General features: G+C 39.0%; 4 protein-coding genes across 5 annotated transcripts; 3 read left to right on the forward strand and 1 right to left on the reverse strand.

Moving 5' to 3' along the window:
* The first annotated feature begins 1,987 nt into the window (after positions 1 to 1,987).
* On the forward strand, positions 1,988 to 6,634 carry pnhd (pinhead). Its single transcript, XM_004555312.2, has 7 exons — positions 1,988 to 2,085; positions 2,423 to 2,518; positions 2,726 to 2,865; positions 3,380 to 3,656; positions 4,160 to 4,341; positions 5,251 to 5,309; positions 6,292 to 6,634. Exons 1-7 carry the CDS (start codon positions 2,034 to 2,036, stop codon positions 6,440 to 6,442), a joined length of 957 nt encoding a protein of 318 aa, XP_004555369.2. The 5' UTR covers positions 1,988 to 2,033; the 3' UTR covers positions 6,443 to 6,634.
* Positions 6,635 to 8,135: 1,501 nt separating this feature from the next.
* admp (anti-dorsalizing morphogenic protein) lies at positions 8,136 to 10,225 on the forward strand. Its single transcript, XM_004555379.2, has 5 exons — positions 8,136 to 8,526; positions 8,618 to 8,754; positions 8,843 to 8,962; positions 9,061 to 9,250; positions 9,735 to 10,225. The coding sequence occupies exons 1-5, from the start codon at positions 8,235 to 8,237 to the stop codon at positions 10,154 to 10,156; spliced, it is 1,161 nt and encodes a 386-aa protein (XP_004555436.1). The 5' UTR covers positions 8,136 to 8,234; the 3' UTR covers positions 10,157 to 10,225.
* Positions 10,226 to 13,349: 3,124 nt separating this feature from the next.
* On the forward strand, positions 13,350 to 16,727 carry cib3 (calcium and integrin binding family member 3). Of its 2 annotated transcripts, XM_004555313.1 has the most exons (6): positions 13,350 to 13,400; positions 14,099 to 14,133; positions 14,585 to 14,696; positions 15,192 to 15,339; positions 16,368 to 16,563; positions 16,706 to 16,727. In XM_004555313.1, exons 1-6 carry the CDS (start codon positions 13,350 to 13,352, stop codon positions 16,725 to 16,727), a joined length of 564 nt encoding a protein of 187 aa, XP_004555370.1. The 2 variants fall into 2 exon arrangements, with proteins under 2 accessions (XP_004555370.1, XP_012775657.1); XM_012920203.1 differs by lacking the exons at positions 14,099 to 14,133; positions 14,585 to 14,696.
* Positions 16,728 to 17,193: 466 nt separating this feature from the next.
* LOC101474139 (ras-related protein Rab-8A) lies at positions 17,194 to 26,364 on the reverse strand. Its single transcript, XM_004555314.4, has 8 exons — positions 24,554 to 26,364; positions 23,967 to 24,027; positions 21,880 to 21,940; positions 21,698 to 21,775; positions 21,506 to 21,595; positions 20,550 to 20,615; positions 19,930 to 19,980; positions 17,194 to 19,780 (listed from the first exon to the last, which is right to left on the reverse strand). Exons 1-8 carry the CDS (start codon positions 24,675 to 24,677, stop codon positions 19,691 to 19,693), a joined length of 621 nt encoding a protein of 206 aa, XP_004555371.1. The 5' UTR covers positions 24,678 to 26,364; the 3' UTR covers positions 17,194 to 19,690.
* Between the last annotated feature and the right edge of the window lie 1,573 nt (positions 26,365 to 27,937).

Here is a 27,937-nt window from a genome sequence, read left to right on the forward strand (position 1 = left end):
CGCACTGATGTGTGTTATCAGTCAGTCCCGTCAACCTCTGCTACCCAGGCTGGACACGGGGACCGTCTGGAAGTCACCGTGCATAAGCTGCTTGTTCGTGTCACAAGTGAGTCTCTATAATCCAATCACAATCTCAGTGATCATCCAAGCACGTGTATTGTAGTCTTCTAATAAAGAAGAGATCTGTCTGGGAATGTGAATTAACTACAAAGGGACTATTTCCTGATACAATATCAGGATTATGTTACAAGAAATTTGTGATCTGTCAGAATATGGTTAAAATTACATAAGATGAATTGAATACAGTTGTGTGATTGAAAGGTTTTTTAATGGTAATCCAAATGGGCCAATGTCAAGACTTGAACCTATTGCAGTTTAAAAACTATAAGAAAGAAAAGAAAAAATGGTTTATGCTTCCTCTTCAAATATTATAAAACGATCTATTTAAAAACAAGTACTCCAAAGGTTTGTAAGTATTCCTGTGTATTTTATATTCAAAAGAACTTCCCAATGTGAGTAAAAGAGGCACGCACAATGCTTTGAAAGACTCTTAAATGGACGCAAACTGAAAGTCATTCTCACCAATAACATCTGGAGGTTTTTCTACTGTCACAGTCACCTTTGAACTGATTTTATTTTGGCTGTTTCCAAGTTTAAACATAAAAAACAAGCTCAAGTATCCTCCATCTGTGGAGGAAATGGTGGGATCCTAATACTGGGCATTGTGATCAGACAGCATGCCAAAAAGCTGCACTATATTTTGCACTGATCAGCCATAACATTAAAGCCACAGACAGGTAAAGTGGACAACCCTGAGTATCTTGTTGGAAAGCAAAGATCTGCTGGAAAATCTTTGGTCCTGGCAATAATATGAATATTATTTTGATAGATAGCATCCACCTGGTTACCCCTGGTGCATCCTCCACATCCTTCAGCCCTGCATGTGCTTAACTCATCTGGTTTGTTGTGGCTGACCAGGATGTGACTTTTATAAACAATCTCCCATAATCTTCTTTATGTGTGACCCAAACTTGATAACCTATGTGACCAGATTGCATTAATACAAGCCAGAAACTTATTTTGAAAACCAAAAGCAAAGCAACACACCCTTTGATCTACATAATCAAATCAAGTAACTACTAGGAATGTAACATTACCAAGATTATAAGAGAATTTCAAAGAGATGTGTAGTAAATTAAAGAAAGGAATCAGCAGCTGAAACCACCTTAATAAAGGTGTCTGAGCGCTGATGGTCTTCACGTTGATCCGCTGATCCTGGTGAAAATGAGGGGATCACATCAACACATCAAAGAAGGATTAACACCTCGTCGAGATACTAATTAAAAATGAGCAAAATGTCAAGATTACCACACAGCTGAACGCTAAAGCCAAGATATCTGAAGAGGAGAGAGAAGGCCTTATTGACCTGACGAAGCACCCAGATCCACTTTTATCAGAAGTAATATTGACATAAACTTGTATCTCTACAAGTTTATCTTGTAAGTACTTAATCTCTCCACTTTCAGTGAAGATTAAAAGCAGAGGGTAGTTCTGAGGGGTTTGGCCATTTGGTGTCATGTTGAATAAACACAAAGGTGCTGGAGTTTTCTAAAGGTGAGGCTCAAGCCCCCATGCTGATTGTGTTTATGTGTTTGGGACAGATTTTGTTTTAAGTCAGAGGTGCTAAACACCTTCCCCCTGAGATAAAAGATGATTAATGCCTTTGAATGAGCGACACTTTAATGACTCAGGGATACTTAAGCACTTCATTAGCGTGAGCTGAGGCCCGGTCGACACACTCGAGCCAGTGTGTCCTTACAGCAGGAACAGAAAAGCTGTAGAGATTTCCTTTGAAGTTGGCTTCTGGCTGGAGAAGCATGGAAATTTGATTAGCTCTCACTTTTTTTGACACCACCCCTCTTTGAGGATTTTAGGTGACATTTGGGGCTAAAGCTCAATCCCTTATAAATATCTGAGGAGGGCAGAAGGACACTCAGGATCTGGCAACTGAGGAGTAGATTTGGACTAAAGCCATGGATATACAGCAACCTTTCCTACTCTTTCTGTGCGTCCTCCACTTGACCTGTAAGTGTTGTTTGCATTTTCTTTTCCACTGCAGCTGTGATGTGTAGAGCAGAAGGTAATCACTGACTCAACTGACACAAATTCGCTCAGATACACAAATGATCGCCTTTTAAATGTAAGTAGCTGAAGGTGTGATGCTGAGATCAAGGATGGGTTAAAAATTAAATTAAATTAAGATTAAAAGTAATATTTTTTGTTAAAGTTTTCTCCATAGAATGATCTTTTTCATGAATAAAAGACTTGGAAGAAAATCCTGTACAGCTCATCTGTAACTGAAATGCAGTTCCATGTTGAATCACCAGGGGAAATGTTGTGTGCTGCTTCTTGTGTTTTCCAGTGATGGGAGTGCTGAGCAAACACGTTGACCACAGGAACCTGTTTACACAAAGAGTATGCTGCAAGAGGCAGAGCCACTTTGTGTACATTGGACAAGGCAAGGAAACACATTCCTCCACATGTTTCAAAATCCCACATCTTTCCACTGTACCCTCTATAGAAATCAAAGCAAGGTTTCCTCTGATGTGTTAAAACAGGTTAAAGCAGGCCTTGAAGCTAAATGATGAGTTTAGACTTCTGCAGTTAAAAGGATGAACATTGTGTGCTGTCTGTCTTTAAATCGGCCTCGTTTTTCTTTCTTCAGATATTTTAGGAAGTCACATCAGTGTAGATGTAGGAATGTGCAGATCACATTGTGGGGCCCCAACAACACCATCGTATGAAGCAGGGAAGCAGCAATACTCAAAATATTCTTCAATGCTGGACTTCCTCAAGAGCAAAAAAGTAAGTGAAAGCTTGCATTATCATAAGAATAGCTGCAATAACAATATGGAAAAAGTGCTGCTTTGTAAACCATTAGCCTAACATCTGTGGGGTTACTTTGCACAAACTTATCATTTATATTATTTATAATGTGACACTAGCATTAGCAAGGTATTAGCAAGTGCTTAATTCATCATTTATATATCATTACTGCTACTTAGTATAACATCTGTTACTGTTACACCATGTACAGCTATCACTGTTACTACTTCACTGCTAGTTAGAATCGTAATCATTATCACAGTCATAAGAATATATCTATATTTATAAATGGCATACTAAGGAGGAGTAATGCTATACAAATGATGAATTAAGCGCTTGCTAATTTTTCACTAAGCCCTTAGTGTCACATTGTTATAAAGTGCTCCCCTATTCTCTCATAAGTCTGAAACTACAATAAACGCGCAGGTGAGTACATGGGAACATGTTTCTACCGGTCTGATTCAAACAATAATTTCCCCTTGGCTCAATAAAGACGAGGACACGTGGACCCGCTGCTTCTCAGAGCGCAGGTCCGCTGAACCACCTGCCTTCATGCGGCGTGACTCAGGTGTGTGAGCCGACTGGGATGCGCGTGGATCGGCTTCTTCTGTTCGAGGGACCTCGAGAAGTGGCGGTCATCGAGGACTGTCACTGTGAGATCAAGCTGGCCCAGTGCATCCGAGTTCCCGGACTGAGGACATACTTCTCTGAAACACCGTATGAGACAGTCATTGACGTGGGAGGATGTTCCCAGTCGAGAGGATCCCCAGGTGTGTCTGTGTGTGTGTGGGGTGAGGGGGGGGGGATTAACAACAGACAAAAAAACATGAGGAAGACGTGTTTAAGCGAGCATGAAGCCGCCAGTAAAATTCCAAATGACTGATTTGGAAACAGTCAGTTTACCTTTTGTCCCACTTTGTAGGGCAAAAGTATTTTTCTATTTAGTGCATATTAAGAGTCAGGAAGTTAATCAGTAATAATTCTGAAATAAATTAACGCACATAGATTCAATACACATATATTATTAATGGATAACCTGACAGCTACAGTTTAATTGACATTGCCTATGTAATTTTGAGTTAGAGAGGTCTGAAAAAAAAAACCCACACACGGTTGATGAAGAGATGTTTCCCCTTTATGCACCTTATCAAAAAAAAAAAAAAAGTATTAGAATTCTGCTTCTGGGACCAGACGACATCATCCCGTCTATTTAATATTTCTGCTTCCCATCACAGATCATAATCCTGTTACTTTTATTATCAATCATCCACAGATGGATTCTCCTGTGTCCCCACAAAGTTTGAATCAGCCTTGGTGGAAACCCCTAACGAAGTGGATCTCATACAGACTGTGGCAGCCTGTGAGCTGAAGGAAAGCTGTTACAGGGTTCGATACGTGGAGTATTATTATGAAACAGTCCACCATGCAGAGGGAGTCAAAGAAGAGAAGCTCAAAGTAAGTGTCACCTACAAGCTATTACTACAACTGTAATTTTCGACAAAATCCCTACCCTTCGATTTTAATTTCAAACCCAGCCCTTCACAATAAACATAATTCCTTCTTTCATTAGCCCCCCTGCCACATTTCACACTGCAAGAAGGATTCACGCTTGGTGGCAGTTTCACACTCTTTTGTAGTGAGGTCAAGAGGAAATGGGGCTCTAGCCAGGTGCCAGACAATAATTAAGTATCTTTGTTCACCGCAGATAAGTGGAAGACAGCACTTAATCAAAACAACACACTGGCTGGCTCCGTGCATCCTGGGTGTGAAGTAAATCAGCATGGCCTGCATGCGTATTCATGCACAAGCACAGACTTGAGGCTTTGATTGTTGTAGGAGAGCAGGAATCTCTGGCATAATTTTAACTTCTTTTAAACTGCATAAAGAAGGCGAAACCAGGTCAATACTCCCACAACACTTTACTGTTTCTTTGCACTTACAAAACGTTTCACTTTACAACGACTTATTTAATTCCCAGCCCTACTGATATCAGAAAAAAAATATTTGAAAGCACCATTACACAGATTTGTATGCCATGCTTAAGCAAATAAGGATTAAACACCAAATTCACAAAAAGCTTTCCACCAGCTGTACAACTGCAAGGTAAGTCAGTATCTGTGATTTTTAACATCACATTTATATAATAGACGGTAAGGATTTAAGTTGAAGATTGGGTTTGGGTAGTCTGCCATGTCCAAGAACCAAAGGTGCGAGTGGAGCACCAACACAAATGGCCTCTGCAGGTGGTGAATCAAAGCAGTGCTAAACATGCTAAGCAGCAGCTGGACCCCAACTCAACTGGGTAAATATTTGCGAGCAGCTGTGAGCTGATTCCTCTTTCTCTCTGTTGCTAATTTTCTTCAGGAAATAGATGTGGGCAGATGTTTGGGAAGCTGCACTACAGGAAACCGATGCCTTCTCAGGTATGTGTGAACACAGCTGCTCCACACCGCCTCATGCACACCTCATAACAATTACTTGTGAGCTCTGACGCCTTCTGCTCTCAGCATGTTGACTTTTGGGTTAATTCCTACACCAAATGTTCTTTTTACACCTTCTGCTTTATTTTGAGATGTTTGCAGACAACCAGTGTTATTGCTTTATCTTAATCATATCAAAATAATACAAAATCCACCATCTAAATTTACCCTACACTTTGTAAGGTAAATGCTAAAGAGGTGCAGCATTTAAGAGATTTATTCAACCACCACCCAATGCAAGGTTTATGGCTAAGTTAAGAATTTTTCAGCATTTTTCATGTTTTCACTAATTTTCACAAATTTAATTTAATCAAAAATCATATTTTATTGATAACATGTAATAATTTATATTATCAATTAATCTTCTAGTTTACTGTTTTACAAAAAAAGGGAGGAAAATTTAGCACATTATTATTTTTTGATTAAGGTGCTGACTTACAGTTATTAACTTGCCTTCCTAAGCAGAAAATTCAGTGTTAAGTATTTTACTTTACCAATTTATTCTTAACAAACTCAAGTGTGCCAGCTCAGATTTTAAATTTTAAAAACTGGGTTTCAGTTTGTTATTTGCCCAAAAAATAACAATCTAATTTTTACTTAGAAACAAATTTTAGGCAAATTTGTCAAATATTTTTCTTCTTTCTTCTTCGATGAAGTGGAAAGACGTTGTGCATATATAGACATAGCAAGATCCACAATTATCCTATTGTAACTTTCTGTACTGTACAGAATGGTACAACATGTGTGAGTCGAAATACTTGTACATATTGTCAGTAAACTAGATACAGAAATTATATTTAGTTCTATTTCTGTACATTTTTCTATAAAAAAAATGTTTTGAGAGATAAATGAAATGCTGCCTACTTATAGCAATAAAGTGATTAGTGATTTAATCTTTTTGTCTTCTTCTATGTTTTTGTTGCAGGAGTCCATCCGATCCAGAAATCTGCCACTTGTGGTCCGAAAGACAGTCCAGTTCCTGTGTTCCTCAGGGATATGAGAGCCACAGCTTTGTGAACCAGTATGGGCAGATTCGTACAATCCTGTCCATCACTTCCTGCCATTGTCGAAACTAATCACAGGCCCCTCTGCTGGAAAAAACAAACAAACTTGAAAGACTTTAAGAGGTTGCCACAGTTGGGCCCCATATTTACTGTAGCCCATTGATGACCCCACGGAATAGTGAATATTAAAGTGAATTTTTATTATTGTATCATATGTAATATATGTAAGATGCTAAATTTGTAAATAAATTTAATACAACAATAAACGAGGACTTGTGCTTAAAGCATTGTACAAATACTGAGAATGCAAAAGAAACATGATGGGAAAAAGTTAAAGATTTAAATCTAAGATCCACGATCTAATCTGAAAAAATTAGTGTGTGATCCTCTTTTTAATTCATGTATATTTAGTAGAATTTGTATAAAAAAGTATGTAAGCTAAGACAAAAATTTATAATTGTGCTATAGTCTTTGAGATGATTGTGAGTCAGTTAAATCTGAAATATCATGAAGAACAAATTCTAATTCTAATAATGTCATGATGTAATATAAATATATTTGGGTCTGTGTTCTTCTCCAGATGCATCATAAAACATTTAACTTTTTTTTTTCTTTTTCTTTTCCAATAAGAAGCTTTGGTGAAGCCTGGAAAAGAGGCGCAAAAAAAAGAGAAAGAAAAACAACTTTGCAAATGTCCCTTTGAAAAAACACGTGCAAGTAGCGCTTTGTTTTAATACCAACATGTGAACACTCCACTTTGTCATCTAAAGAAACGTTTTATGACCTGCCTGCAAGGTGTCATGCAGAAAAACTTTGATCTTTTACGTGTTTATTACAGCGAGGGAAACAAATTTCTCTTTTTGGCCTCAGTTTGCGTTTTGCGGTTAATCGTGCATAAAGATCAATGGGAGCAAATGGTTTCCTAGAAACTCTGAAATAATATGTTTAACGCATAATTTAGACCTAAATCCATCTACAGTTGAAATATGTAAATAATATTTCTTTGTGGAAGAAGATGATGTTGATTACTCCTGAATATAAAATCAGAAAAATGAACTGAATTGATTTTATTTATTCGACTTAATGTGGAAGAAACCTGCAGAATCCGTTCCACTTGCCTCGCAGTGAGGAGTGAGAGCTCAAAAACAAATAACAGTCATAGTCATGTTGCAGACAATAACTCATTTGTGCAATAAAAATGATTTCGATTGGTCTGATTGGCTCAGAAAAATACTGTGGCGCTTTTTCAAAAAACATAAACCGCAAATGTGGCGATCATCCAGCTGAACCAGCGCTTATGTAAATCTCACAGAGTGTTCCCGGCGACACTTGCCTTTTTTGTCAACGTAATGGTTTTTTCACCTAACACACTGCGCCCGCTATTCCAAATTAACTGATTCATTTAGGCGCAGTTAACCCCCCACTGTGAGTGCATGTCCTCAAGACATCACCTCCGAGGTATTCCACCTTCAAGTTTCGATTTTTGCCTCTAATAAAATCATCCAGGCTGCTGGTTATTAAATATGCATTATACAACATACTCAACAATACACTGTATTTTCAGTGAGAATTTAAACTTTTCGTAGGCTGAGGGTAGTTTATTCGAGCCTTTATTGCCAGACGCAGGCTGAATGGAAAGTTCACACCTTTTAACGCCCCCATTAGTCTGCGTTTACATTCGCTCATTGCTGATTTACATTTGCGACCAAATAGCATCTTTACTGCTGTTTACTGAGGGCCTGGCGGTACTGGAGAGGAAACGGGGGCATTTGATATAAAAGTCGGCCTTCAAGGATCCCACTGTCACTCCACGCAGCTCGCAGATCGAAGACTTGGCTCACCGGGAATTTACTCACCGACAAATATGCTGAAGTTTGTCATCAGCTTCGCCGCACTGCTGTGCACGGCCGCTGCCGTGTCGCTCCACTACCCGGAGAACTCGTTCACTCCCGCGACAGAGTCCGAGGAAGTCCGCTCAGCTGCTATAAAGAGACTTTTGGAGGTTTTCGGGATGGACGACCCCCCTGTGATTCATGGACACAAACAGCCCCCTCAGTACATGCTTGATTTGTACAACGCGGTAGCCGACGTGGACGGTGTGACCAAGGATCCGCATCTTCTGGAGGGGAATACCGTGCGCAGCTTCTTTGATAAATGTAAGATCTGATGTGTCCCCGCATGCGTGCCAGGATGGCTGCTTTGGAAGACACTCTGATTTGAGCCCTAATCCTCTCATTTCTATTGCAGTGTACAGTGATCAGGTGGAGTTCAGCTTCAATTTGTCAATGGTCGCAAGAACAGAGAAGATTCTTGCTGCAGAGCTCCATCTTTATAAGCTGAGACCTCAGGCACCCTTGACGTTCAACAGACATCACTTCAGCCAGGTATGTAGACCAGCTCTAGACCAGTATTTAAACCCGAGTGGCTGAATGGCTGTTTCTAATTCTATCTACATTAATTTGGCTCTTTCAGGTCAGTGTTTATCAGCTGTTTGACACCAGCAAAACCAATTTTACGCAGAAGAAGCTGCTTTCCTCTCGACTTATCCCAGTGCACTCCTCTGGTTGGGAAGTCTTCACAATCACACATGCAGTAAGTATCACCACCTCTTTAAAGCCCACAAAGATCTGCTTTGAACTACACTGGACAGTGTAGAGTGCTGAAATAAACTTATGACCTTCTTCCTGAAGGTGCGCTCCTGGATGGTTGATGAGGGCACAAACCTGGGACTTCAAGTGGTGGTTCGGACACTGGGAGGGAGCCAAATGGATAAAAAACTGATCCGCTTTGCCTCAGGGCGCCACCACCATCACAGCAAACAGCCCATGCTGGTTCTCTTTACTGATGATGGCCGCTACTCTAATCCTCTTGAGAGCAAAGGTGAGATTTCTACTTTAATGTCAGTTACTCCCAGTGATATTAATATTAAGTGAAGATAGTAGCCGTGTGGATAAGATTTACAGTGGTTAAAGGGAAACCAGCCTCCAGTCTCTATATTCATAAGCACAACAGCCTTAGTTTTAGTTTTAATGGACGACTGAACTAAATGTCCACTGAGGTCAGTGCTGAATATATTTCCATCCACATGTGCAACCATTATTTAGCATGCTTATGAAGGAAACACTCACGTACAACTGGCCTGTGACTGACTGGGAGTATGCTTACAATTCAACAACTTGATGAAAAATGAAGCTCTCAGTGTTTTGTGTGTCCCACTTAAGGGCTTTAGATGTTATATTTCTTTGCACTCTACATTCAAACTTCTACTTCTGCTTGTGTGTCACTGCTTCCTCTTCTGTTTATGGAATGTACTTCGTAACAGTTCAAAAATTGCATTTTTAAAACGGTGGATTTCTTTCTCCAGATTCAGATGATACAGCAGAAACGTCCAACCTGCCCCAGACTCCCATGTCCGGTCCACCTTCCCGTAGCGCTCGATCTCTGGGCTACGATGCAGACGGTGCAGCCACGCACTGCCAGCGGTTTCCCCTAAATGTAGACTTCGAGGAGATCGGCTGGTCGGGCTGGATCGTATCACCAAAGGGTTACAACGCTTACTATTGCAAAGGCTCCTGCCCCTTTCCTCTGGGTCAGACCATGAAACCAACCAACCACGCCACTGTCCAGTCCATCATCAATGCCTTGAAGCTGGTGAAAGGCATTGAGACGCCGTGCTGTGTGCCAGACAAGCTCTTTTCCATCAACTTGCTCTTCTTTGATGATGATGAGAATGTGGTTTTAAAACAGTATAATGACATGGTGGCTGGAAGCTGTGGGTGCCACTAACATTAACTAGTCACTGGTATCGGGCTGCGAAGATTAAAAACTGTAAACATTGTAAACAGAGCTTGGTCAGCTGACCCTGGAAACTATTATGTGGCCAGTCCTACATGTGACACTGTAGTATATGTAAATAATGATAAATTATAATATATGAAAGTAATTGAAATGATATTAAATAATCAAAGGAATGTTAAATAAATTTGTAAATCTGTATTTTTCTGTATTTTATCTGTATTTTTTATGTTTTGTGTTGGGATATATATTGTAAATATTGTAAATGAAAGTCTTGTTTATTGGCCCTTGCATCAGTTTGTTGCATCATTTGTGAGGCTTTACAAAGCTTCACAATTCTTTTGAGACCCAACCACCAAAAAACAAAAAATCTAACAAACGAAATATGAAAAACAAAACAGGCTTTTAATCTTTTTGTAAAGTATAAAGTTAACTTGTAGACCTGCTATGATTACAATGCCCCCCATGTTTTCCAGCTCTGTGGACTTTTGTAAGTTTTCGAAAATCTGTATTAAAGCTCATCTTTTGCCTTTTAGAAGTGTTTCTGTGGGTCCTCTTTTTGAGAAAAGTAATCTCATAATGTTGTGCTAGATCAGGCTCATCAGAATTCAGTATCTCTAAATAGTTTAAGCTACGGTTGCATTATCATGTATACATGGATGCATGTAATACATTTTTTTTATGTCACTATTACACCACTTGCAATATTACTGTATATGTAATGACAGTGAAGGCATCTTATCTTATGTCATTCATCTGCACTGAGTATATTCAACTTTATAAACAAGAGGCTTCCACTAGCCCACTGGACATCTTCCTTTTCACCTCTAGAGGGCACTGATGTCCAAAGGGGTTTCCCTTTGGGTCCAGTGAGCACAATCATGATTGTTTATAGTGTAGTAGCAAAAGGCCATCCTCCTACAAACCATCCTCTTAAAAAAAGACATTCCTAAAGATGCTCAGGAAATAGGAGGATTAGAAAAAAGACAGGATATTCTGGACTATAAATAGAGAGTCCTTTAAAGATGCCCCATCAGTACAGTAAGGTATGTGTTCAGCTGTAAGATGGCACAGCTCTCTGTGACCTCCTATAAAACGCAACACAAGCTAAAGTCAAAGTGTTAGGAAGCTTTCTAAGAAATAGACTGATGTAATGTCTTTGTTCATTTAATGTCTTATAACAGCTCATAGGTGTTTATGCTGTGCGTCATAAGCATTGGTGTCTGACCTAAATTATGATGTGGTGAATCATGTGGTATGGAAGGCAAAAAACACAATATTTTCTATAATGGAAGCATCATTGAAATTGTTCTTTGGGGTCTCTAACGGGACCAAAGAATCTCAGGTTGTTGGAGATAGATGTGGATTTTTCAAAATAAAATATATGACCCAAAAGGTTTAGCCTTTATTGAGCCTTTATTTTTATGACTGCAATCACTGGTTGTTCTGGTAAGTTTCATCCTTATTACTCATCCTACCTGGAATAGAGTGAGGTAAAGTTGATGCTGTACACCTGCTATTATAAATCATAATTGCAGGATCAAAGGGAAGTTTTATGTCTGTGCCTCAAGGTGTTTCTGAACTCATTTTGTGTGCACACAAGTCAACACAAGTTCAGTTTTAAGTGAGCTCTGGAACACTTAAAACCTAAAACACTTCAAAACTTGCTTATATATCTATATCTATATCTATAGATAAGATAAGATAAGATAAGATAAGATAACCTTTATTAGTCCCACACGTGGGAAATTTGTTTTGTCACAGCAGGAAGTGGACAGTGCAAAAGTTATGAGGCAAAAATTAGAATACAATAAGAATAAATACAGTACACAGCTGTACAGAATAGAATAAAATAAAATACTATATACAGTAGAATAAAATAAAATAAATATACAATAAGATAAAAATAGAATACAAATACAAATACTATATACAACTGAGTAAAAATACAACGATGACAGAAAGGATTATTGCACTTAGTATTATTGCATATGTATGGATGTGTGTGCTTGATCAGTTAAAGTCTTTATTATGGAGTCTGACAGCAGTGGGGAGGAAAGACCTGCGAAATCTCTCCGTCCCACACCGTGGGTGCCGCAGTCTCCCACTGAAGGAGCTGCTCAGTGCTGTCACAGTCTGCTGCATGGGGTGGGAGATGTTGTCCATCAGGGATGACAGCTTAGCCGCCGTTCTCCTGTCACTCACCACCTCCACTGGGTCCAGAGGGCATCCTAGAACAGAGCTGGCCCTTCGGATCACCCTGTTCAGTCTCTTCCTGTCCCCAGCAGAGATGCTGCCGCCCCAGCAGACCACGCCATAAAAGATAGCAGAAGCCACAACAGAGTCATAGAATTTCTTCAGGAGTGGGCCCTCCACTCCAAACGACCTGAGTCTCCGCAGCAGGTACAGCCTGCTCTGCCCTTTCCTGTAGAGGGCGTCTGAGTTATGAGTCCAGTCCAGTCTATTGTTCAGATGAACACCAAGGTACCTGTAGCTGTCCACAGCCTCAATGTCCATACCTTGGATGTTCAGTGGTTGCAGTGGAGAATGCTTGTGCCTGCGGAAGTCTACCACCAGATAGATAGATAGATAGATAGATAGATAGATAGATAGATAGATAGATAGATAGATAGATAGATAGATAGATAGATAGATAGATAGACAGACAGACAGACAGACAGACAGACAGACAGACAGACAGACAGACAGACAGACAGATAGATAGATAGATAGATAGATAGATAGATAGATAGATAGATAGATAGATAGATAGATAGATAGATATACACTCACAACAATTAAGTTCTCAACTGAAACAAAACTTGTCTCACATCAAAAACTCTATTTGCCCACTACAAAACCCTGTCTCTAAAGAGTGTAACCTGAGTGGCGAACAAGGCGTTGGCCATAGTGTGCCACCAAAGGGGGTTGATACCACTTGGCATGATGCTGGACGACAGCCCTTATTCACTGTCAAAGGGGTTTCTATTCACAACGGAGAAAACGATGAAATGCCTCCATTATAGTAGGGACCAAAGGGCCCCAGTGCAGCCAGACACCTGATCTCCTCTTTGGCTCTGGCTTCCCTTTGTCAGAGTATTTCATAACTAGCATACCCACTTTAAAAAAGGACTTGATGCCGGAGCAGCGATGGACCTGAGACTCTGTGTTTCTGCACTCAGACATGGGAAATAAACAAACCATCTTTACGGCACAGCAGCTAGATGCCTATCAGGTTGGTATCACTCATGTTTCTTTATCAATTAATTGATAAGGCTCACTCAGAATGAATGGAGCTACCATTATCAGTATTAGCTTAACATCTACGAACAAGATTAATCAGACCTCTTCATACTTTTTATTAGCCAAAAAGAAAGGGATCCAGTCCCATGTGGTGCAGCACTTCCTGACATTCAGAGTCAGTGTTTTCCTGATATTGTGTGATGACTGGATTTGCTTTTGACTTGCATCATTTTGATGAAAAGAAAACTCTCAGAAGTAATTTGAGGTGCAAAGTTAGAGATGTCATATGGTAAATAAATGGTAAATGGCAAGTAAGGCATTTATAAATAAAGTTTTTCATTTGATTTTTGGTGCTAATGTAATGGAGAAATGTTGGAGAAACATTAATATTTACACAAAAATAATTGCCATTTAAAAAAAATTATTAAATTTCACTGCTTTGATCCACCGCAACATCACCACAACATGCTGATACATGATAATAATAATCGTAATAGACAGACAGAGATCATTTTGCCTGTTTTGCAAGCAATTCATAATTTGTTTCCAAAAACTGCATGTTTACTTCTCTACTTTACCAATATTGTGTAAAAATAAGTGTCTTTTATTGATGTATTGCTATTACTGAGTAAAGATTATACACATCACTGTATGCAAACAGCTCACATTGAATTTAAATTGCATTTACAGGACTGTACATATTTCACAAGAAAGGAAATTCTGAGGTGAGCCTACATTACTTCAGTTATTTTGTTTATACTTCCTGCTTTATGACATCCCTCCAGTGCAGAAAAGATCAAACTAAACATGGACTCAGGATAAGTTGTGTCAGATCTCATTAATTTCCTGAGTCATTGCTTATGTAGCATGCTTGACAGAGCTGAATTTTGTTCTATTCTGCACAATACCATACTGTAACTCTAAACTAGACTATCAGGACACCTGTCTTGATGTGGGGCAGACTGCCACTGAGATCACAGGCTATTTTTATTGTGCTGGAAAGTGTATAAGTTGAATGTTTTCTGTTTTCAAAATAGTGTCCGTAGCTGAAAAGCAAGTTCTTAACTTAACTTTTCCTTTCTAACTTTTCCTTGTCCCTTTAAAGTGTAACTCTACATATTATAGGACATATCTTGTAATTCAATATTGATAGTAAATTTTTTAAACCTTTCCTAGACTCTTCCACCGCTATCGGGATTTGGCACCGCAGCTCGTTCCTCTTGACTACACCAACCACCCAGATGTGAAGTTACCATATGAGCTGATTGGCAGCATGCCAGAGCTGAAGGTAGTCCCGCTGCACTGGTCCGCACACGCCCTGCAGACCCGCGCTCTCTCCCTGTGTTCCCAATCCATAATTAATGACCAATTAATCGACAGAATTCTTTGAGCGGTTATATGTTACCTGACTCCTTTAAACTTGAAGGATGTTGGTGGGTCCCAGAGGACACACTTGGTGGAAATAGGTCAATTATATGCCTCTTTACTCAGTGACAGCAAGGTAAACAGGTGTGTTAACAAGCTGGTCACTGACATGCCCCAAGAAAGGGAGAGTGAGCCGGTCACGATCAGGGTCACGCCCGAGGTTGCCACTTTTTCCAAGCTGTTTTTATTACTAAAGATAATTTTATGACTTTATTGGATTTCAAATAGAAAAACAAAACTGAAGTAAAATCACAAACAGCACAATTTTGTTAGAACAGGACTAAACTGCATCACATCGAACAGGCAGAAGTTAGTTGTGCTGAACATTTGTGTGTTCATGCTTTGACTGTTTGTTTAGGACAACCCGTTTCGACAGAGGATCGCTGAGGTTTTCTCTGAGGATGGCGAGGGAAACATGACACTGGACGACTTCTTGGACATGTTTTCTGTCCTCAGTGAGATGGCTCCACGGGACCTCAAGGCCTACTATGCTTTCAAAATTTATGGTAAAATCTTCATAAATCAAGGATGCTTGTCATTGTTTTTGTTTTTTCTTTAAAACCAATGTTAATTCCAACCAATTTTTACATTTTTGCAGTTTCACAAATCATACTGTGCATACTTTACTACACACGGTACATAACAAAGTATGTGAATAACCCTTCCTACTGCCACTGCAAGCTGAAAAAATACATTTAAATGTTAACATTTTACACCAAATAAGGAGATATTTCAACTTAAATGCACTGTTTACATCTGTTTGCAAAAGGCAATCATGGAAACAAAATTGCTATACGTTAAACTGCAGAAAACAGCATTGACTTAAGCTCATTATTAGTTAGAATAAGGGCAAATTTAATGTTAGAGCCATGCAGATATACCGCTGGATTTTCTGCACCTGATTTGAGTTGTGAAAGAGGATGTTTGGTTTCCAACATCCCAGACAGAAGAGTGGGCGTTAAACACATCTTGAAACTTGCAGCATTTAAAGAAGCGGTTTGTCAGTAAAACTAAACTGATTATTGTGCAAAAAATGTACGATGAAATCATCAGCAGTAATATATATTCATCCTGAAGGGTTATGGATCGGTAAACACAGCAGATGGGGAATGGAAAGTTTAGGATCATATACCAGCTCGTCAAAGCCTCGGTTAAAAAAAAAAGACAGCTGACAACTTGTGAAACTACACACGAGAACTTTTCATTCCTTATTCAGACTAACAAGGGTGACGTAGTTACACTATAATGAAAAGGATAAGAAAAAACAGCCTGCTTTTCTTCATTAAATTAATCATACACTAAATATTTCAGCCACATTAACAAAATATAAGGTGAAAAAAAAAAGTTGTTAGCTTTAGTTCCACATTTGTCCAAAACAATATATTAAAAACTGTCTTTTGTCCAACCAGATTAGTCTAAAACATGTTCAATTTACAGCCAACAAAGACACAAAAAGGCTTAAGTTGAATAATTCATTAACTGATGTATTATTTGACCTGTTGATATTTTTTTATTTATTTATTTTTTCTGTAAGATTTCAACAACGATGACTTCATCTGCAAGTCAGACCTGGAGAAGACGCTGAACAAGCTGACTCGTAACGAGCTGACAGAAGACGAGGTGAGGATGGTGTGCGAGAAGGTGATCGATGAGGCCGACCTGGACAATGATGGCCGTCTGTCACTCGAAGATTTTCAGCACATGATTGTTAGAGCTCCGGACTTCCTCAGGTAAACCAGCAGTAAACATTTACAATAACATGTAAACCCATCAACAAGGACTAGATGTGTTATTTGGTTATAACTATTGACTCTAATATAGAATATTGTCCTTTTGCTGACTTTCGTAATGAGAAGTGCTTTCTGTTCACAGCACTTTTCATATAAGGATATAAGCAAATGAAGCAATTCTCTACATTTGCTACCTGGAATAGCCCCAAAGGATGGACTGGAAATACTTCAGAATGAAATCCTGTCATCTTCACATCTTCATCATTTTTTTTTTAATGTAAAAATAAATAAAATGACCAAAATCATTGTTCTGGCATTCTTTAAGGAGTCCATGTCCAGTTTTTCTCTTACAGAAACAACAACAGTCATGCTGTGACTGCAGATCTTTCATCAGGTGGAGGCTTCGGCCAATCCCTCAAGACAAGGCTCATTAGCTATGATTATCAACAGTGGATTTGTGTCTTGTATCAAAAGGGGTTCAGTTACACTGGACAATAAACAATAAACACGCCAGAATATTCCAGTGAGCCAATAATAGGAGAGCCATTTGTCATGAAAGCAGTCAGTGGGTAAACTGATAGTTTCCTGTGACATCCAGCCAATAAAGCCACTGAATTGAAACGCACAAGGTTAGTTTTATAACCTTATTTTATTAAATCAAAAGTTCACATATCTACAAAATTGTAGATACATTTTATATGGGTTTAGAAAGTACAGTACAATTTAAGCAGACCTACTTTTTAGTGATATTTACAATGTTTTGTTGATTTTTCCTATTATTGTCCCTGTGTACTTCACACTAATGGAATAAAATATGGCTGTAAAAAGGGAAACATTTCAAGAAAACAAAAGATATGACTTAAAAACAAAATCAAAGAGGAAGTATCATATTTCAGAAAAAAATTATACAGCTCGAGTCCCATAAAAGTTTGCTCCCTATGTTTCTGTTTATGACTTAAAGCTCGAACAAAACGGTGCCGTCTTCACAGTTCGACACCCGCTCTCTTCCCGCTCAACAGTACCCCGCTGTGCTAAGTTTCACCTGCACTGATGCACCAATGCAGCTTTAAATAAACAGAGCGTGTCCTCTCTTTTTGGCTCAGTGACTGACACAAAACAAAAATAACAAAAAGCCCATACATTCAACCGTACAGCTCTGTAGGTATGTCTGAAAAAAAAGTACATTACACACACGCACAGGTCCGAGATTCACAATGCATAGCTCCCCTATGACAGAATAGATTACTAGTGGTTAAGACAAATGGCCATGGTATTCATGAGGTCCCAAATTATTTGATATTACAAAAGGTGCATGAAACATATTGTCCCTCAATACTGTGCATGTAGGAACTTGATTTTAAGACTGACATAAACATAGAAACAATGGAAACAGACTGAGAATCCACATCTAAGTTCAACACAGGTGGAGTGTACATAATTGCATCACACTCCCCAGATTAGCTGTCTCTAATAAAATACTGATTCATATTTGAAGTTTGGCAGTTACCTAAGATGCACCGTGTGCTTCTGGCGCCACCTAGCTGTCAGATCTAATGTCCACAATGGGGAAAAACAAACCTGTAAAAGGATCCAGAATACCCCAAACAGGGCCATCTTTAGCTTAATTCAAGCCATCTCTATGTAAACTCATAAAATATTACTTTTAAATTACGGGTTGGCAAGCACAGTAGTATAAAAAAAAGAGAGGCTGAAAGACTTATCTTTTACACGCAGATATATGCTGAAATAACTCAGTCTGAGGAAGGAAACGTTTTTAAGAGAACTAATAACAGGGCAGTGGACTGCTAGCTGTGAACTACCAGAGGAGATCAAGTCCTTTGGGTGTTGTAAAGTGTTGGTAATATATGTCCTTTATATTACCAAGACTCAAAAGGAGCAAAAGAAATTTATAGCTGTACTGTATTGCAAAACTATCACTTGGCACAGACTACACACAAACCACAATTTACTGGTAAAGTGCAAGGAGAGCTGCATGACAGCAGGGAAGGGGCAGAAGGGGCTTACAGTGTGAAACTTCAAGTGATTTTAACTGCTCATCAAACAACCAGAGACGTCATTCAGCTTAACTGCGACTAAGAGCTGACAGGAAAAATTCAGACATCAATCTATTTTAAAGAAGAGCTGAGGCGACAGACCAAAGGAGAGAAACAAACTTCAATAATAAATCGTTTAAAAAGTCATTTTTCAAGATAAATACCAATAAGTGCAGCATCTCAAATAAATGAGATTGCTGCTTTTCTGCCTCATGTGACAATAAACTGATTATTTTAGGACATCTTTAGTGGCTTCAAACAGGCTGTGATTTCAAACTATAAATTAAGGTCTCATTGTCACAGTAATCCTATTATTACAAATTTAAGACTGGTCATTTGCTACATCAAGAAATGTTCCTAAACAGAGTATTTGCATTTTCATCATTAGAATGACAAAAACCTAAACTGTAGTTTAAGATAATATATTCCTCTTCATCACTCACTGAAAGGAGGAGACTGCACCAATGGTGGAGTAATCATTTTCAGTCACAAAAAAATGATTGTCAAGGACAACAAGAGCAGTGCTCTCAGCTCATTCTGTCTGATCCTTGACTGACAGTGAAAAGGAAACCTGTACAGCTCTGTTTCACAGCATTTCAAGCTCATCAGCCTCTGGTTGAAATTTGTCACATAAAAAAAGGGACAGAGTGCTATTAAAAATAGATCTAAATATATCACATTTGTAATCCAGTCCACAAACTATTAATGACTTCTCATCCCTGGTTCTGCTACCGGTTGTGTGAATGAGTGAGTGAGGATAATGAAGAGACTAACTCTGGAGTAAGAGCCCATTCCTTTGTGTTAAATGGAACATCTGGATAATGCTCCTGGCTGAGTCCTCCAACCAGCAGAGCACCATGACTCATGAAGTCAACATTTATCCTTAAAATGGAAAAGATGAAACTCTGGAAGCTTTCAGAAGAGGAAGCAAGGAGGGGAAGTCCTCCATTTACTGACAATATAATGGCTTACGTGGGCTTTTAGGACTGACCATAGCTGGAGAGAAAGGGGGAGGAAGTGCTAAGAGCAAGAACAGTCTATTTATGTCCAGTCAGTATGAAAGGCCTCAGTCCTCAGAGTAGGCTACAGCGGAAGAAGCTGGTCTTTTTCTGAGGCTCTGAGATCTTTACGCCCTGACTGCTTCCTTGCGGTGTGTTGCCCTCCTGCAGCAAAAACAACAAAGAAAAACAAAAGACAAGTCAAAACACTGTCATCTGCTGCACAGTTTTCCACAAGCTGGAAAAACGCAAAAACATTCCATAAAGCGAGCCACAAGAGCTGCTGATCATTTTCCTCACAGTTTTATCCTTACCAATTTTGTGTCCATTTTTGATTTGATGTCTCTGGCCAGCATCAAAAACGCCTGTGAAACAGAAAAGCATGCTTTCAAAATTCTAATCTTCATCTACCGTAAATTCAACTCAAGAATTTAAGGCAGCTGGACCTAATAGTCACAAGGTTCAATTAGATTCAATTTTATTTATATAGTGCCAAACAGTAACAACAACAGTCGCCTCAAGGTGCTTATATTATAGGGTGAAGACACAAAAATAATAGAGAGAAACCCCAAAAAAATCAAACGACCTCTTTTGAGCAAGCACTTGCTAACAGTGGGAAGGAAAAACTCCCTTCTAACAGGAAGAAACCTCCAGCAGAAACAGGTCAGCGAGGGGCAGCCATTTGGCGCAACTGGCTTTGGGACGAAAAGTCCAGTTATCACCAACAAGGTTCTTAATTTTGTGCATATGGGAGCTTTGCTTTCTAACCACGAAAGATGACATCAATATTAGACACAAGCAGGTGACATGTTTTGGGGTTTTTCTGGAGGCAAATACTGTTGTGATTTAGCGCCATATAAATAAAACTGAACTGAATGTTTACATGACGTATCAAATTAACTGTGCCATGTGTTCTAGCTGACAAAGTGCTTACATTTTCCACGTTGATGTTGGACTTTGCGCTGGTCTCCATGAACTTTATTCCATACTCTAGTGCAAGCTGAAATAAATAAACAAATAAATAAAGCTTTAAAAAAAATTCTGCTGACACTTTTATTCAAAGCATATTACTTTAACATTGCAATAATGACTAAGATTCCCCCTCGACTGATGATCTAGGTGGAAATGACACAGAGTATCACCAGCTACTTGTTGGTTTCCATCAATGAAGTAAATTTATATAAAATGTACTTACAGTAACCCCTGCATGTAACCAACCCTAACTCAGATGCATGTGTATTAAGGATGGGCATTTCAAGCAAGCACGCTATTTAACATTAACTAGGAACAAGTCGCCTATTTTCCAATAGTTGGAAACTGCTTTTAAATGACTATAAACAGCTGTGTCAGACTTTTCACCATACTAGCTTTACCTCGTTTCCATTTGTTATATGCATTTAATCCATAAAAGACCCTTTGATGGCTGTAATAATGATTGGCTTTGCATATTACAGCGACATATAACCTCAGTCTGGCACATGGTACTTGGTAGTGCACCCTGTCGTTTAAAACCTAGCCGATGTTTTACTGCCACCTACAGGTAGTAAAAGTGCATTAAATCCAACCAGGCAATAATAAAAACAAGGAAGAAACACTTTTGTAAAATCATGGATATCCCAGATGTGAATGCACACAGACCCAAGAAAACAGAATGATAACATGTCTTTCTGTTGGACTGATTTTAAACTAGATCTTAATGTAACTTTACAGTGGCAGAAACACTAGTTTCTCTTCTCTCCTCTCAGTTTCACTGTGTGTTTGTGCTGGTGAACCTGAAACTGCAAGAACAGCCAACCATTCCTCCCCACAGGGAGAGCTCACTGTGTGACTACATGAAAATGACTCTTTGGAGAAGATTATGTGAGACCATGCATCTGTCAAGCTTCTCACCTTTTCCCCCATCTCTTTGGACACCTGCCGTTTGTCATTGATGTCACATTTGTTGCCAAGGACCATCTTCTCAACGTCCGCTGACGCATGCTGGATTAGAAGAGTTTGAATTTTAAAACGGTACATGATACCATACAGACTTTTGATGGGTAGAACATAAGTGGATGAGTTTATATTTGGACCAGAATGTACCTCTTCTATATTCCTTATCCAGTTCTTGATATTTTCAAAGGATTTTTCGTTTGTGATGTCGTAGACGAGCATGATGCCCTGTAAAGAGCAGTACAATCATAAATAAATGCAGGTGAAGCTGCACCTTCAACAGGAAAGAGGATGTAAATCACATCTGTCTGTCAGCATGTGAAGATACCCACCATTGCACCTCTGTAGTAGGCTGTTGTGATTGTTCGGAAGCGTTCCTGACCAGCTGTATCCCTAAAGAAAAAACATCATTAGTTATCTGAAAGCTTAAGGACAAAATATCAAATTGAATGTTTGTGGAAATTATTAGAAAAGTTAACACAAATTTCTAACTAATATCAAGCATGACAGCTAATACACTAAATGTATATTAAAACTGATGAAACAGTTATCTTAAACTCGCTAGTTGAACAGGCTGATATAGAGCTGGCAGTGTATAAACACATCCAACATACATGTAACGGGCTTTTTAAATACCTCTTCATTGGTACAGAAGCAAAACACCAGCATACAGTATATTACTACTGTGTAGTGCTTGTGGGTAACTGTATTAAGTCTGCAACAGTGCATTAATGTAACAAATAATAAATTCAAGGAAAACATCTCGGCACACAAAACTTTCTTCAACATAAACAAGCTATAATACTAATATCTGCAACCTTACAATAATTGTCAAATTTAAATTATGCTAGCTAGGATTACAATTGGGTACTCCTAGCTAGCCAGGTAACATTAACGGTAGAAGCCAAATATGGCACTACACTGAAGCAAAAAGCCTAACAGGTGGTCTGCTAATAACTGACTTTAGCCCTCTTTATTAAAGTCTGGAAGTTATGTGGCTTTATTTTTTGTGTAAATTACATTAAAATGTATTTCTTTTATTCTACATACACTCCTATCTGAAGTCTCTGTAGACTACAATGTTCACAGACAACACTGTGATCTGTAGTGAGAGTTGGGAGGAAGCCAAAGAGAACTTGGAAAGGTGGAGGTATGCAGTGAAGAGAAAAGGATTGCAAGTCACTGAAGCAAGATAGAATACATGTGTGAATGAGAGGAGGACATAACATAACAGTGAAGAGCAGAGGTAGTAAAGCTGGATAAGTTGAAACACCTGGGGTGAACCATCCAAAACACTGGACAGTTTATGAGAGAGATGAAGACGAGCGTTTAGGCAAGGTGGAGTGGGTGGAGATGAGTGTTGGGGTGATTTGTAACAGAAGCATAGTGGCATTAGTGAAAGGGAAAGTTTATACAAGAACAATGGTTTGAGGATGATGTCACTAGCAAAAACACAGGAGGCAAAGCTGGAGGTGGCAGAGCTGAAAGTGATCTTTAGGAACAGGTTTATAAATGACTACATCAGAGAAACAACTCAGATTTGAGCGGTTTAGAGACAAAGTTATGCTGCACTTCATTTGCATCAAGAGAGATGTAAATCCTGAGCTGAGCATGCTCCAGTAGTCAAGTTGGAGCAACAACAGGATTTGTTTAGCTACTTATCAAAGTAGAGCTGCTGCTGTAGCAGGTTCATGGATACAACCTGGTCAGTGTTCTAATTTAGCGAGTCACAAATACACAACAGTGGCGGTGCAGAGTATGAGTATTACAATTTTACTACTGTTCATGGTTGCCATCTTGAATTGTTAAGCCTGGTTTTTCTGAGGCTCCTCCAACTTTCCAAGCTCAAAATCTGACTTGAGGGAACAGTTCAGATGTAAATTCCATCTGCCAACTTTAACTAGAACACACTATTACAAAGACAAAAAGGAAACGGTTTGGCCATGTGCACTGGAGGAATAGTTGAAATTGGGCAAAGCATGTTAAATATAGAGCTGTTAGTCAGGAGGAAAAGAGGAAGACCTCAGAGAAGATTAATGGATCTAGTGAAGGTCATAAAAGGGGTTTGGTGTAACAGAAAATGAGGATGCTAGAGATAGGGTGAGGTTATTATCCATTGCAAACCATGCAATGTAATGTCCACTCATGGAAAAAGTGGTAGTGGTTAAAACACATTAATTTTAAAAATGATTACATCTGTGATTCTTATCACTGATAATGTATAAGAAGCACATAAGCAGTGAACTCAAGTATTAAACTAGAGCTTGTAAAGTGTATATACATAGTGTAAAATACTGAAAATAATTATTTGAAAAAAAAAATCAACCAACACTAAATGTGTATTAAAACTAAATTAAAACAATGACAAATACAAAACATTCTCGGCAAAATTATGTCACATGTCCAGCATTAAACTTACCATATTTGTAACTTTATCTTCTTGCCGTCAAGCTCTATTGTCCTAATCTTGAAATCAATGCCTGCGATTAAAATAAAAACCCAACATGAATGTCAAATCATAACGATAGCTTAGTAGCTCGGCTCTAGCTGTCAACATTGGCTAAGTCTACATTTTCAGCAAGCGAAATAACACCTACGGGCTGCCAATAAGCTACAGGAATATGATAATAAACAACCATTACACCAAATATCCGTGTTTCGTATGTCTTTCAAGAATGTAGACGGAGCCAAACGGCTAATGTGCCACTCGGCTAACCGTCTTGGTTAGCAACCCGGCATCAGGTTATTATACAACAAAACATTTCTGCTTAAACATGCGCCACACGTACAAACAAAGGTTATCAGTGCTTCACTTCACTACACTGAATTAACTAGTCAATCGTACTGCTGCTACTTTAGCAAATACACATTCTGCCTATAGTTTCTATAAAAGAGAAACTAGTTCCTTCTGCTGAAATCCAGCAAGTAGACGGCCTCACCGAGGAAGCCCATTGACGTACTGTAAACAGAGAATGGCTCGGTTTTTGTTTCCCCCCAAATACTCACCTATAGTTGAGATAAACGTTGAATTGAAGGCGTCTTCCGAAAACCTGAACAGGACGCAGGTCTTCCCGACACCAGAGTCTCCGATTAACAGTAATTTAAACAAATAGTCGTATGTTTTCGCCATACTTGATATTATTGCGGAAATCCCGCCCGGCAAAGAAGCAATGTAAATGAGCTGGAATGACGCCCCCTGCTGGCCCGGAATTCAACAGCGTTTCAGACTGTGACCGTGAGGCCTTTAGATTGTTGGCTTACTTAAGGTAGACCAGGGGCCCGTTCTTCGTACCTCGCTAAGCAAGTTAGCCGGATTTGACTGTTGACGATTTCGCGTGATCTTGGATCGTTCGGTTCTTCGAAGCCCATCCGGGACTTGCTGTCATAGCAACAGAGCCGTAAGCGTAAACCTGCTCGGGAGCAGGTTTACTTTATGTAAACAGGATTAGATCGCGGCCACTCAGGTATTTCCGCTTCATGTATACGAAAGCAACAGCGATATTTTACCACTGTTGTACCATAAATAAATAACATCAATGTAACTAAAGATAATGCAGCACTTGATCCTTTTATTGATGTCACACAGATACATACAGGTCATTTCCTAAAAAAGGGAAATGTACTATTAACATTCTATTACATGTATGTGATTATTACAGATGTAATTCAGATTTCAGAGTAGTAATTGCAATTTACTTCGTGTAATCAAGATGGGAGACCACGGCTATAAAAGCGAAGGTGGATTTGGGAAGCCTGTTGCAGCCATGTCCTGTCCGTATACGCGAGCCACCCATTGCGGAAGGTGCAAGATTGATAAGGAGAGTTTTCAGAATTCAGCGTATATTGCGGGACAGACAGGATCCTTTAGCTCAGCGCGACAGTGTGCTCATAGAGAGATATCGATTTTCCCGTGAGGGTATTATTTACTTAACCAACTTGTTGACGAGGGGGTGCAGGACCACCACCTGTCTTTTTTTGCGCTGCCCCTTTTCTTGGTTGCTGTTATAAACAAACAAACAGATTATTTCAGGGTCTCTTTCCAAGAGACGAAAAGCAATATAAGTGATAAATATTACCATTCTGTAGAATATTCTTATATTTCCCTTTTACTTGTTCCCATGTTCTAGTGGGTCCTGTTGTGGCGCTAATGTGAAAGGGGATATAATATAACATAATGTAATATAATATAATGTAATATAATATTGGATAATATAGTGTGATATGATAAATCTACCCTACCACCTACTGGTGTTGGCCAGAGGGGCCGATGGCGCGATATGGCAGCCTGGCTTCTGTCCCAGGGCAGCTGTGACAGCTACCAGTGTGTGAATGTGAGAGTGACTGAATAGTGGCATTGTAAAACGCTTTGGGTGCCTTGAAGAGCGCTATATAGATCCACTCCATTATTATTGTTATTATTAAATTACTTACGAGTTTGATTTGTCAGCAACTTTCTGCCAGCCCTCTCTCCTTGCTTTTGCAGCCTTTGCAGTGTTCCCTTGCGTTTTAATTAGACTCTGAAACTCCTAAAATCCCTCACTCAAGAGTTCTTGCTCTGCTGCCGAAGAATACCGAGCGCGCTCCTTCGACATTTTCGCCGACCAATCAAAGGGTTGCCGATCAATGTTTCTACTATCGATGCGTAGCCCCTGTTGGGCCACCCAGTGATCTCACATTACTTCATCCAGCTATACTAATCGTCAACAACAGGTGTGTTCGGGGAACCGGAATAGCGAGCTCAGAGTTAGCGCGATGATTTGATCTTGGATGTGTCATTTGATCTTGGATGTAGTAAGCGACGTACGAAGAACGGGCCCCAGGTTATAATTGTGACTTATTTAACCTGTGCTACTTTATGCTTTTTTTTTTTAAATCTACTGTACTTGTTACTCTACTGTATAACTATAGCCTTAATTCAATATAAAGTTTTGTTCTTGCCATTTTATTATGTACACCTTGCTAGGACCAGTTTGGGTTTCTTTTTTGCTTTTTGAATTGCTTTCATTCTTCACGGCATAGATTTAGCAATGTGCTCCAAACATTCCCCAGAGATTTTGGTTCAAATTCACAAAGTTGCTGCAGATTTGTCAGCTACAGGTTCATGACGTGAATCTCCATCTTTGGGTTCCACTACAACCCAAATTGCTCTACCCAGATTGAGAGCTGAGGACTGTGGAGGCCATTTGAATACAGTGAACTTATTGTCATATCCAAAAAAAAAAAAACAGTTTGAGATGATCTGAGCTTTGTGACATGATGTATTATCCAGCTGGGTACACAAATTAAGGGATTGACACGGCATTAATGGATGGACATGGACAGCAACACCAGCAACCTAGACAGGCAGGGTTGGCATTCAAACAATGGCAGGCAATACTTTCCCAGTTGTCTGTTGTCCAGTTTTGGTGAGCCTGTGTAAACTGTATCCTCAGTTTCCCATCCTTAGCTGACAGGAGAGGCACCTGTTGTGGTCCTATGCTGCTGTAGCCCATCTGCTTCAAGACTTGATGTCTGGTGCTACTCTGCATACCTTGGTTGCAATGAGTGGTTATTTGAGTTGCTGTCAGCTTCAACTCAAAGCATTTACTGACATTAATACTACTACTACAGGATTACATTGTTTCTTACATTTTGGTATACTTGGAAATCAAGGGAAATTTGTGTTCATTAATTAAAAAAGCAACTTCCATTTGAATTACAATTCAACAAAAGAAAAAAAATGAAATGCAAATTACCACAGCCTAAAAAAGGGTCAATTAGGACTTCTAATGAGGTTGGAAAGTAGAGTAAACGTGAAAAAGGAAACTGTAAAGATGAAAGGCAAAACAACTAAATGATTACAAAACAATAATTATTTTACCTGGTTTATCTTTTTTTAATAGCTGTTTAAAGTAAAAGTTGCATTTAAAAGCGAGTTGAGTGAACAGTCATATTCATCTGTTTCTGTGTGAACATGTTTATTTAGACGGTATAGGCGTATAGCATAAGCCAGGAATTGTGGTTTAGTTTAGTAACCAGGAGAGAGAAAAAGTGTTTTTGTGCATCCATGTCTTAAGGAGCCTTATTTTTATATTAATAACATTAATGCATAGTGGTGTTAAATATTATATTGTACATTAAGAAGGTCTAATTGTATTCAATGACATATAATTTTTTTGATAAGTGTAGTAAAAAGAATTATAGATCCGTTTATAAAGATATATATATACATGTAACGAGGGACTGTGTATTAGATAGGTATATTTATTTATAACATATATGTATACATTAGACTATATGATTAAAACAGATAAGTGATGAGCTATAGTGGTAGGGATTAATAAGTATTTGCTTCCTCCTACTCCTTTTTTGAATGGGAAGTGGTCAATTCAAAAAATTGACCACTCTTTT

Source organism: Maylandia zebra, linkage group LG18 (assembly GCF_041146795.1).
Source record: "Maylandia zebra isolate NMK-2024a linkage group LG18, Mzebra_GT3a, whole genome shotgun sequence".
Classification (NCBI taxonomy): domain Eukaryota; kingdom Metazoa; phylum Chordata; class Actinopteri; order Cichliformes; family Cichlidae; genus Maylandia; species Maylandia zebra.

Coding starts and splice junctions, on each gene's coding strand:
- admp (XM_004555379.2), top strand. CDS start 8,235: ATGCTGAAGTTTGTCATCAGCTTCGCCGCACTGCTGTGCACGGCCGCT. Junction 8,755..8,842: donor ACAGACATCACTTCAGCCAG/GTATGTAGACCA, acceptor TGGCTCTTTCAG/GTCAGTGTTTATCAGCTGTT. Junction 8,963..9,060: donor TCTTCACAATCACACATGCA/GTAAGTATCACC, acceptor TTCTTCCTGAAG/GTGCGCTCCTGGATGGTTGA.
- cib3 (XM_004555313.1), top strand. CDS start 13,350: ATGGGAAATAAACAAACCATCTTTACGGCACAGCAGCTAGATGCCTAT. Junction 14,697..15,191: donor GCAGCATGCCAGAGCTGAAG/GTAGTCCCGCTG, acceptor CTGTTTGTTTAG/GACAACCCGTTTCGACAGAG. Junction 15,340..16,367: donor CTATGCTTTCAAAATTTATG/GTAAAATCTTCA, acceptor TTTTTCTGTAAG/ATTTCAACAACGATGACTTC.
- LOC101474139 (XM_004555314.4), bottom strand. CDS start 24,677: ATGGCGAAAACATACGACTATTTGTTTAAATTACTGTTAATCGGAGAC. Junction 21,776..21,879: donor CCTACTACAGAGGTGCAATG/GTGGGTATCTTC, acceptor TGCTCTTTACAG/GGCATCATGCTCGTCTACGA. Junction 21,596..21,697: donor GGATAAGGAATATAGAAGAG/GTACATTCTGGT, acceptor CTTCTAATCCAG/CATGCGTCAGCGGACGTTGA.
- pnhd (XM_004555312.2), top strand. CDS start 2,034: ATGGATATACAGCAACCTTTCCTACTCTTTCTGTGCGTCCTCCACTTG. Junction 4,342..5,250: donor TCAAAGAAGAGAAGCTCAAA/GTAAGTGTCACC, acceptor AATTTTCTTCAG/GAAATAGATGTGGGCAGATG. Junction 5,310..6,291: donor GGAAACCGATGCCTTCTCAG/GTATGTGTGAAC, acceptor TTTTTGTTGCAG/GAGTCCATCCGATCCAGAAA.